The 12,120-nt window shown below is 42.8% G+C and overlaps 1 protein-coding gene across 1 annotated transcript in view; it reads left to right on the top strand.

The window, feature by feature from the left end:
• LOC133026670 (protein disulfide-isomerase TMX3-like) overlaps positions 1-9,115 on the top strand; it is a 31,141-nt gene extending 22,026 nt beyond the window's left edge. The window contains exons 15-16 of the mRNA XM_061093590.1: positions 999-1,067; positions 5,327-9,115. Of these exons, the coding sequence (XP_060949573.1) occupies positions 999-1,067; positions 5,327-5,620 (363 nt within the window). The 3' untranslated portion in view covers positions 5,621-9,115. The remainder of the gene's footprint in view (positions 1-998; positions 1,068-5,326) is intronic.
• The last annotated feature ends 3,005 nt before the right edge of the window (positions 9,116-12,120 follow it).

Consider the following 12,120-nt stretch of genomic DNA (forward strand, 5'->3'; position numbering starts at 1 on the left):
ACGTCTGGCAAGAGGTGTCTCAAGGCTGCTTGTTGCTCCACAGAGATGCAGAGAATAAAGTGGGATAAACGCACTGGGTTAAATTCAAAGTGCTGCAGATGGTGCAAAAACCGTTAAAGGTGCTGTCGGCTTTTTGAGGGAGTTCTTCTTTCTTGTTCTTAAGGAATGCTAGAAGCGGAAGTTTTCCCCACACGTGACTAAAGAATACAGAATTTTTTAGCTTTTCCCATAACGGACAGAAAAAGCCTGAACAGGTAGAGAGATGACGTGTTTAGCCACGCATGAACCAGCCAGAGGAGGAAGGACTTGACAGGCTGTGGCATTTCTCTAGCAGGTTTTTAAGGAGTAGCTATTTAAAAAAAATATATATATTCTAACTATCTGCTCTGGTGGCACAAATGCCATCTTCACTTTTTTTAAGTCCTTTGCTCTTTTGCAACCCCCCCCCCCCCTTAAAAAAGACTCAAGCAGCATGCTATAAAAAACACTTCTGAAGCTACTTATGCAGTCGGAGCACAGCCTGGGTCCGTGCAACAGCTGCTTCCACAAAACTCATCTCATGCCCTGCACCTTCAGCTCCTCCACCGACGTCCTGCTTGGACAGAGCTCACTAATTGGCCATGCTGATGAATTAGCATCAGGGCAGATCACTCATCGACTGTCCAGGTGCTTTTGCCACAAAATGAGCTCAGACTGAGCAGAACTGAACACACCAGGTACCCTTGTGTAGGGAAGCGGTTAATGAAATAATATTCAAAATGTCTGGGATGCACTGAGCACATGACTGGACAGCTGAGACTTAAATTATTCAGTCTGGCTTTATTGACATGTTGACAGTTGCTTAGCTGTTTAGGGATTGTCCCCAACTAATTGTGGATGTCAAACAGAAGAATGGATGCAACTCCTGCATGTACACTCCATGGGTGGTGAATATAAAATTGGGGTCAACTTGAAATAGCAGCTCCTCTGTCTCCATTAAACGATCTGTCTCCCTGCAGGCGAATGGAGGTGACGGCTTCATTCAGAGGATCAAGCGTGTGGCCTTTGATGCCAGATCCACCATTATGGTAAGTCGATGAGAAATTCACAGTTCACGAGGGCAATCTACATGAAGTTAGAGTCACCAGTAGATCATATATATGTGTATATAAATATTAAGTTTGTATTATAAGTGCACATCAACAAAACATAAATACAGAAATCAATCTGAATCTTATGTTACTATACACAAGCTGATGTGGTTCTGTCGCTGCTTAGGAGCAACACACTAAGCTGTAAACATAACTATATAGAAGCGGATGTGGGACTACACCTGGCAACATAACGTCAATATGGAGCTGCTTTTCTGACCACATGACGCATTTGAGTTCAATTCTCACAGTACTTAAAGCTCTGTTTGGTTCTCCACCAGCTTCTATAAAGCTGATGTGGGAATACACCTGGCAAAATAACATGAATTGCTTTTCTGGCCACTTTAAGATTATTTTTCACTCTACTTTTCTCCTGAGGGGAGTATCTGGCTAAATTCTCCACGGTGTTAACTTTGCATGGGCCTCAATGTATAGTGGCTATAGCTTTTAAACATGGAGTAACATGGGAAGTTGCAGCCTGTAAAACCAAAACAATGAGACCAACAACACTTGCATGTTTTGCAGAGGTGAGAGAGAAACTGTTCGGTTTGCTGATGATTCTCTTTGGCTCTGTCATCGCTGACCTACTACCCAGCTGCGATGAAATACACGTCTCTCTTAACCTCTGTTATGAAACCATTTGTTATTACGACACTGCTGAACCACCTCGCCATGCCTCACCTTGACTGTGTTTGCAATTTAGGGTAAATACTATACGTGTGCAACCTGCTCCCGACAGAACAAATGCCTGAGCGCCCTGCACGTCCCCCCCGGGAGACAAACGGCATCCGGAGAGAGTGGACTCGGTGTGCGAGTGAGAATATGCAGTGCAGGCAGTAAACACAGTACGAGGGCAGAGAAACGGGCGTCAGGGCAGGAGACGGTGGAGCGATGAGGGAGGAGGAGAGGGGGTCAGGAGGCTGATGTTGCTTTTCCTCCCACTTTTACTCTTAAGTAGCTGGTTCTTTTGGAAGAACTGGTGTTTACTTTACCACGGGCGTGCTAGGAATGTAAATACAGCTGAGTTGTAATGCAGCTCAGTTGGCACGGTTGCCCTGTAACCACGGGTGAAGCTCCACCCTGCCCGTAACAATATCCTTTGTAGAGTAGTTGAGAACTCCTGAAGGAGAAATACTGATTTTACAGAGACATGGAAGTTGTAGTGGAATCTGGTCGTTCACACCGAAATACTTTTATTGAAGTTGATATTATTTTGCTGTCAGATCAGGTTTGACAGTAGAAGAAAAGCTCTTGTGTATATATAGGATTTTTATGAATTTCCTATTTGCATCCATGTGACTGTCTTGTACCTGTAAGAGAAAGCAGATGCTATTCTCTCTAAATTTAGCGACTGTGAGCATCGCCACGGTGACACGAGACGGAGCAGAGAGGCAGCAGCCATCACCTCGCCCCCGGAGAGCCCAATCTAAATGCACATCTGACAGGCGCATGACGGAGCAGCCACATTAGGCGCAATGGCTCATAGCCAGCTGTGTTAGCATAGCATCCCCATCTCCACCTCATCTAGCTTCGCAGAGCACCAGCAATTACCATCCCTCTTGCAGTGGCAATGACTGGAGGGAGCATGAATATTTCCTCCTCCTCAGCTCAGTGGCTGACAGAAGTTGCGGTCGAGTACTCCCTTCTAGGTACATTGTCTCTGATGTATCCTGCTATATTAAGGCCAGATGACTCATTCGTCACCGAGATCATTTAAAGGAGAACTTGCAAAGTTGTCCTTCAGTGGCTCGGCTGTTGTTTTGCCCACGGGAGCTGAGAGACGATGGTTTTTTTTTGCAGCAGCATAAAAATGTGAAATTTTCTATTTAGGTTCATGACATGGATGTGAATGAGAGGTGCTTTCGATCACGACCAGGCGACAGATCAGCTCCTGAACAACCTGTTGGCTCTGTGCATTTACTGTATTTCACATCCTGACACTTCCATTTACTGCGTGCGGACCCTCAGGGCTTCTAAGCTGACGACAGAGCCAGTTAAATTTACAATACACGTGTAGTAAATAACAAGGTGGTTGTGATTTACTCTCAACACAGATTCACAGTATAGTTGTATTAGATATTAACAGTCATGGCCAGACGCTTCACAACAACAGGTAACCTTCCGGAACATTCACACGAGAGGGGGCCTCTGGGTAGCGCATGACGGAGGAAGGATATAAAGTAGAAATTCTACTGTAGATATCATGTGTGTTTGTTTACAGCACATTTGTCTTGACATCTTCGTTGATGTCTTCTACACGTATGACTCCTCTTTTTCATCCTGATATTCTAACCTACTGCTTTCTTACATGGGTCCCTCAGAAGTGATACTAGGGGACTGGCAGAGACAAATCAAGAAAATGTCCAGTGTAACTCAGAAATTTGCGTTTCAGGACAATATCAGGAGTTCAGTGCATGAATGAAACCAGCTTGTGTGTGTGAACAATGCCTGAGCATGTGGTCAAGGTTACCGAGGCCCATGAAAGGAAGATAAGGTGCACACAGAAAGTATTGTCTGCCAGACTTGTGAATAAATCTGGACCTTGCGGAGGCAGAGTAAAACAGATAAAAGGTTAAAACTCAGCAGAGCACAAGCGAGAACACAAATAGTACAACATAATACCGACTTTCCTGGAATTATATGACGTAGATTTAATTAATACTAAAGTATTACTGCCTGTCCGTGTTCCTGCAAATGATTTGCGACCTGCCTTCTGAACACACTGGCTTTAATGCAAGTTTAATGACATAATGCAGATGAATGAATAAATTAATGATTAAAACGCAGCATCTCTAATGGAAAACACAAAAGCCTTTCTGCGTTGTTTTTTCTTCTCCACAAATATTTCGATCTGGATTTTCTGAAGCGGTTTTACTTTTGGCTGTTGAGTGAAATGTAAGTTGTTTATTTAATATTCATATAATCGCTCCGCTGTGCTGAACGGGCTGAGAGGAATATCAGATATTGAGATAAAGTTTGTGTTGTTGTTGTTGAATATGTGAACTTAAGAAAGAAGGTCAGAGCTGGAATGACTCATGAGAAATGTTGACCCCCCCCGTTTCCTCAAGGTGGACGCAGTGCATGCATCCTGTTTCCTGTAGCCACTCATTATTTACAGTGCACATGGGAGGCTGCACATGGCAACTTCATTATATTTTGCCCAGGGCACCAGACATGCACCTGTGCTCCATCGATTCAGCAATGACCATGTATCCACGTCAGCTGATTGTTGTTTTTATGATTATTTAGTTAATAAAGAGGCAAAACTTCACAGTTCATTGGAAGGTGATCAGGTGTGTTCGTGTCTCTAAGTTGAATATTTTAGATTTCAACATCCCTCCGGACATTATCCAGTCCACTTATCCTCTGAGGGGAGCTGGAGCCAATCCCAGGTGACATTGGGCGAGAGGTGGCGTTCAGCCTGGATAGGTCGCCAGCGTATTTCAGACCTGACATACAAAGACAAACAATTCACACTCACACCTACGGGCAATTTACAGTCTCCAATTAACTGTGTGTGTGCACGGGGGGAAGCAGGAGTGGAGAACATGCAAACTCCACACAGAAAGATAATCTCTCCTCCTTGAGTGGTTCCCCTCATTGCAGCGTTTTTATTGTAACAGATCGATTTTGCCATTTGAAATACTTTGTTGTCCAGACCTTTTATTTGAACTCACACAAACCTGATGGGCCAGTTGTTTTTATGACTTGGTGGCGAGACTTGTGGACCACAAAGTAGAATATCAATGATATAATTCAGATAAGTAATACGTGTCATTAGAGCTTTAACAGAGCACACTGCAGCCTGGTGTTGGGTCATTATTTAAGTTTAGCTGTGAGGGTCTACAAAACAAATTTGCAGTAAATTTAAAATTAGCACGTAGTGAATCCAGTGCTGAGGATTGGAGCCTGCTGGGCAGCAGCCAGCTTTGCCTGGAAAGTCATCCCGACTGGAATAAGACACGATTTTGAGTGATTTCAGTGTTTGTTGATGAAATTCATTTCAATTGCATGTGTATATATTTACACCAGAGATCATGCAGTCTTACATTTCTTCTGCTAACGACTGAATTGTGATTGAAAGCTCAAATATCGTCTTTTTTCCCATCATTTTAATTGTTAAACTTGACTTGCACCACTTTACTCTCCCAACCTGACGTGTTTTGTCCTTTTCTTTGTCTCCTCTCCAACACCAGTCGGTGTTTCGCAGCTCTCCGCTGCTCGGCTGCTTCCTCTTCGGCCTGCCGCTGGGCGTAATTAGCCTGATGTGCTACGGCATCTGCACAGCGGAGTCGGACGATGGTACGGATGACATAGATGCGCTCAAGAGCCTGACTGATGAAGAAGAGGACGACGAGGAGGAGGAGGACGAGGAAAGGCAACGCGCCGCTGAACTGGAGGGTCCAGAAGAAGAAGGGGAGAATGAGGAAGAGGAGGAAGAGGAGGAGGATTTGGGAGAGAAGGATCCTGAAGAGAAGAAAACCGATTAACACAGGGGCTCCTGCCGGATAGAGGATGATGGGCCCTGGTCAAATGCAGTGAAATGAAACTCAAAGACATATCCATGTGTTACTGCTCTGCTTCTTTGTGTTTCATCTCACTTCCCATCAAAGCCCCTCTAGCACGGACTGTCCTGTGAATGCTACGTGTCGGTGTGTGTGAGAAGTCGGCCGCTCAGCCAAGCCATCGAAACTCACGGCAATTCTTAAGATCGGAGCCTAAACGCCGAATAATATCTTTTATTTCTACGGCACCTTTTCAAAACAAAAGTTACAAAGTGCTTCACAGAGCACTGGAATACTGAAGGATAAATAAAGCATAGAAGCATTAAAGTGGACAGGTTAAAGAGCTAAAGGCAGAAAATAGATTGGGATCATAAAGATGCTTGTGTTTCTCGAAGGGCCCGAGTTCCTCTGGCGCCTCGACGGCAAAACGCTCAGTCACCACTTGTCACGATAATGTCAAGAGACGATTGGGACGGCTGTGATTTACACGTACCACTTAATCAGTGGTGTGCCCCATGTGACTCATGACCCTCTCCTGCCATCGTTTAGAAACCACATATTCTATCCTCATTTTATTCTCATCTCCCGATCTCTCTTTTTCTTTCTTTTAGTCTAATTCAATAGATCTTTCTGTAGTAGAAACACAATTTTGCCTTCAAAACTAAATTGTAAAATACACGTTTTAAATACCTCGTCAAACCCCCTAGCCAAAGTGTAGGAGTACCTTGTGTAGTGATTGACGTGTGTAGAAAGCTTAGGAAGTGCCCAAGAAGGAAAATCTGCCATAATTGAATTGTGCTTCCCCCCCTTTTCCCCCAATTGTCTGTTACTACCTGGAAATATTTCCTCTTCTTGTTTTTTCTAGGAAGGTGCAAAGTGCTGAGACAGTCACTCATTTCTACTCACTCCTCACCCCAGCCCCCCCCCGTCAGAGTCCATTTACGTGAACGCTCAGTGGTAATTGGTATCAGTCCGATTTCAACTCTCTGACGTGAAAACCTTAGTATAGAAAGCCCGTGCCTATAAAGCAGCGGACTCCCATAACATGCATCAGCAGCTCCTGTGGCTCTTAGCAACTCATATTCCTCAGATGGACTCTGACTCCGTCTGTTTCCATATTTCAATCGGTCCTCCATCACTGCTTCCTATATTGAATTTACTAGGCAGGTTGAAGTTTACATCCCAATGCACTGAGACCTAGATTTAAGCTTAAAGAATATGAGGACTGTCTTCCTACTACTGAGTTTTTCCTCTTTTCATTTTTTATTATTTTGTTCAAAATCTGCTATAGTCAGTTGGCTTAAGTCTCATAAATCCTCCTCTCTCCTCTCTCTGTACCCTTGTGGCTAAAGTTTATGTAAAAGCTAAAATCAAGTTGGGGTTACTGCTTTCTCCTGAATTCACCTGGCCGCCTACTTTAAAAAGACAGTGTTCGTAATATCTTCTACACCGAGTCAGACACCGTTTTTATAAGAAGTACTCGGTGCACCTTGTTGGATTTGGGGTCCAGTGGTGCTTCGTTGGCTGTTCTGGTTAAAATAAAGCACCTGAAAACATGTTTCCTTACGTTTTATTCTGTATAAAGTTGAAGGTAACACAACTATTCAAAACTCTAGATTTGATTTACAGCAGCATTTCCATGGCAACAAGTAAATACTTCACATTGCCTTTATTTTCCTTTACAGCCCAGCCCACTTCAAACCAGTGACACGAGCACAGTCAAAACTCAGAACGCTGTAAAAACCTCTTGAGTTCAATAACCACTTTGTTCCCACATTTGGCCGAAGCTATGATGCTGGAGCCCGTTGCTCCAAATTAGAGATGTAATTACTTTAAATCAGTTGTTCAACATTTAGGTTAATATGCTTGTTCACCCGTTCTGGTGAGATTTACTACTCATGCAATGTGCAGTAAACAGGAAGCTAATGGCAGCAGCCAGGTAGCTTAGCATTAAAACTGGAGAAAAGGGTTAATGAGATCACACAAAGAAGAATAAGATATTGCATCCTAATTAGTCTGAGGTATCGATCTTATAAAGTGACTCAAACAAACCATTTACCCGAATGTTGAAGCATTTCTTTAAAGACGTATGCTCAGTACGCACGTTTATTATTTTCTCTCCATTTGTTCCACTGCGTTGATTTAAAACTTTCATACATTATACAAAACGCACAAAGCTCCATGGATGTTTGAGTTAGGACTCGGGTGAAATATCAAAGGAGGATTTCTTTCAAGGGAACAACACAAATACGATGATGAATGAACGTAAAGATTCATCCTTGACCTCAGGAACAGTAGCTGCATGCACGGAGTAATTTTCTCTCGAGGACCGTAGAACTTCCCACTATCAAGTCGACCTTGAGTTACAAGAATTGCAATGAATGTTCTGAGCTGTTTATCCTGTTGAGTAAAGCTAACAGCTAACACAGGGGTGGGGAACCTTTTCCCTATCGAGGACCATTTTGATTTTTTAAATCATCCTCTTCAAGCCACTTCCATGTCGGGTTGAGTGGTTATTTGTTTTGTCTGTTGTTTTTTTCCGGTGTCCTTGTCGTGTTGTTGTACAAGGTTGTGTCAAATAGGAAATCTGCTTAGCGGCAGTTTCTTCCAGACGCACACCCGCGCTCGCAGCTTCACAAAACCAGGCTCGCCAATTAACACAATCTTTCCACAAAGACTTGCCTGTGTAACATCGTCAGGATTGTGTTGTTGTGTAAGCTGCTTGTCGGGCACCCGAACTTTACTTTATCCGATCCCATTTGTCCTTGCAACTCTTGAAGTTTAGCTGGAAAGACACCCATGATTTGCCTTTTCCTTCACCGTGAGCTTGTCCCTGTAAACTAGATGAAGTTACTACCTTCCTCAAAAAAAATCTGTTTTCGTTTGGAAAGTACGACGTCTTTTCCACGTCTTCTTTTCTTTACCTGACAGTTGACACGTGACATGAATCCCCCCCACTCCCCTGACCTGACCTGACAGGCCTTCAGCCAAAAGCGTCAACCCTCATGGACGTGGTAGTCTTCTACTCGTGTTTTCTTCTATCTCAGAAAGCAAAAAGATTAATTGCTGTTGTGACTTATTCATGAAATGGCTCGCAGGCTAAATACAAACCACTTAGGAGTCTCCCCCCCAGCCCTGCTCCAGTACTTAGCCCCGGTTGAACCTTTTTTTTGTAGCTGAGAAACACGATGGCTTCAGGTTTTGTTTCCCGTTGCCGCTCATTCCATTGTGCTTTTGCTGCTCAGTAACTCTCGTAACTTGATCGACTTAGGCGCCTCCACCTGAGCACACCTGTTATATTTACCATACAGAGGTGATCTGTGTCATTACTGTGAATCTGCACTAAAGGAAAACCACGCCCTCGTCTTGCCTTTCTGGTCTTTGTAGTCGCCCGCCATTCTCTGCCAAACGTGGGTTTGAATCGAGAGTGTCACACTTTAATACAGGTTTGGAAGATTGAAATAAAGATTGTCCTCTTTTTTTCTTGTTGACTGGTGTGTTTATTTTTTGGAAAGTTTTTGTACACATGCACGTCTGTCTCTCCTCTGCTTTCAATTCTGTCTCTTCCATTTTAACATCTATTTCTCAATCAATTTTAATTGTAGGTAGCCGGTGTCTCTACTCAATTATGTCTGATTTAATCAATTCCGGGGAGATGTGCGTTTAACTGCGGCTGATTGCATTACTTGATGTGAAACTCATTTATTTCTGCCCTTTAGGGAATGACAGCGCTCACAATTCAAATTCAGAAACGTGACTTCACATATTCACATATTAAAAATGCACAATTTTGTAGCTTGAGCCTCACGTAGCTCGAAAGATAAAATAATGATGTCGGGAAGTTTGGTTGTTTTCAGTCTTCAACAAACTCAAATGCTCGTTTTCCATTGAATGTGATTTTGGACATAAATTATTCCATCACAAAAGGGCAGAGAATGTATCACTACATCAGAATCACTGTTATTGAGTGGGGGGGCTGATGCAGAAAGTAATTCATCGCTCAATTACCTCGCTGTAAATTCTGGGAACGAGTTTCCCTGCGCGTCGAAACGAAGGAGGACCCGCTCGCACAGGAGATAAAGAGCAACAGTCTGACGCCTGTCTCCTGTTGAGATGGCAAATTAAGGCGAGATGGTAATCATCTCATCTGTGACACGCGGGAGGTGTTTAATGGTTTAGGGTCGCGCACGGGGTCAAGGTAAAGAGACGGAGGGTTCTTTCAGCTAATGCTTCCAGGTTGTCCATCAAGATTGTTGTGAGCTCTGAGCTGTCACTCAAGATGAGAAATGGCTGATTAGCTTTTCATCTGGAAATGTTTTAGACGGCTGCAGCTGCTAAAGTCGATCTCTTTACTGTCACTTGGAGAAAACAACCTCTTGCCTAATTACACGAATTGCTGGAACATTTGTCCTTTCGAGATGTAACATCAGTAAATGGCTCTTTTGTGTGTGTGTGTGTGTGTGTGTGTGAGTTCTTTTTTTTTGTTTTTTATGTTTCCATCATCAGCAGTTAGATCATTTCTCCTTTGACTATTTTTGGTGCCGCGACAGCTTCAGCGGGTTTAATAGCCGCTTGTCAACTCGTCAGTCGACGGCTGCCGCTTGTTGCTGTTGTTTTCCCTCTGAACGGCCTGACACCTCGGGAAAACTTTTCTTCAGGGCTGTGTGAAAACGACTGCGCGGAGATGTCTGCCGCCCATGAAAGCTGCTGCAACTTCACCCTGCATCAAAAATCATCAAACGTGCGCACAACACAACAGAAGACGCTCCTGCAGAGAATAGTATCCGTCAGAGGAGAAGAATACTGTTCAGTGAAAGACTGTGGTAAAAAAAACAATGATTATCTAAACGCAGCAAAACACTGGGTTCATTTAATCTGCCAAATAAAAAACCCCCTTATAATTGCAGTTCTAATTGCTTTCTGTGTTGTGTAACTCTGAACTCTATTTGTGCATCTCTGATTTTACATCAAGGGTCAAACTCAACACAATCTGCAAATTGAAAACCGGGGTTTGTGACAAAATTATGTTTTCTAGTTGTTGCTTCCATCAATCGCAATTATCAAGCTTCCAATTCACTAATGGTTCTTACAGTCTGCAACAATAGTAATCGGTTAGCATGGCTACATTTTTTAATTAATATTGAAACAATGGGTCCTTGATTAATTTCTCGCGCTGAAATATTTCAAATAACAATTCACAAAACCTGTGAAAGGTTCTTGAATTTGTCTTTTTATATATTAGTGGTATATTTGACAACTTTTCTAAGGAGAAAAAGTTAGTGCCTGAGCCGGTTGATGATCCATGGAGAAGACAAAGTATTGCTAGTTAAAGTACTTAGAGTGTGATACGTACAAATATATGATCAAACTATTTTAGTGCACAACGTTTATCTGACATGTTTAGCAAAGCAAGATATATATATCAGCAAGATCATATTTTCCAGCTGGGAAACAATAGGGCTTTCACAGCCAAACAAATGATGTTTTATTTTTTTATAAAAGTCTTTTTACCCTTGTTTTCTATCAAGTTCGTCCATATAAAGGGAAACTGTCATAAATCTACATAAATAAGTTCAATAACATCATATAAATTGCTTTGATATTCTGCTTAATCAGTGATTTAACTTTCCAAAATGATTTTGTATCTTTAACGTGAGATACTTTGCTGCATGTGGCCTCCAAACTGTTAATGTAGGAGTTCACAATCCGACTGTACAGGTTTTTAAAGTCTTTTCCACCATTTTGTCTTGTTGGTCTGTGATGCTGCTGCTGTTTCTCCTTTCAGACTTTGACTCAACATCTGAATGAATTACACTTTGTTCCAGTGGAATGAGCTGAACAGTCAAATTGTGGACAATCAATCCAAGCTAACGAGGTGTAGCATGTTCATATGAAGTCATTTTATTTAACAAGTTGCTGGCAGCTGGAGCATAAGCATCCCCAGATCCGGATGTTGATGTTAGCCATAAAGCTTTGAACCAGCCTCCACACAAACTTGAAATATAAAAGTTGTTTGATTTGAGTTTTTAAAGTTCCCTGTAACCCTACACATGGTTGTTTCTTGACAAGAGGGTGTAGTACCAGTAAGAACCAGTAGAGTTGTACTTTGGCTCTGGGTCTGCATTTGGAATTCTCTTGCAGCAGACTTACCTGCTGATAAGTCAGTTCCTAAAACTTTTGCTCTCGTACGTTTTGGGCTTTTGAAAAGCTGAGAGAAAAGACACCACCCTCCAAACTTTATATGCTGAGTTTCACTCTCACTAAAGCCTCTCGTGGAGGAAGCTGAGCTCGGACCGGACAACTGACGTCTCGGGGGGGATTTGTGAGCAGTCAATTAGAAATCGCAAAAACCTCAGGACCAGTGCAGCTCAGGGCCTCCCCCTCAGTCCACATCTTGGTTTGTGACAAATCTTTATTTAGAGCTGAAGCGCACAAGTGATGCACAGACTAACAAGAACATGGCCGCTATTATCCCTGTCACCTCT

Source organism: Limanda limanda, chromosome 20 (assembly GCF_963576545.1).
Source record: "Limanda limanda chromosome 20, fLimLim1.1, whole genome shotgun sequence".
In the NCBI taxonomy this organism is placed as follows: Eukaryota; Metazoa; Chordata; class Actinopteri; order Pleuronectiformes; family Pleuronectidae; genus Limanda; species Limanda limanda.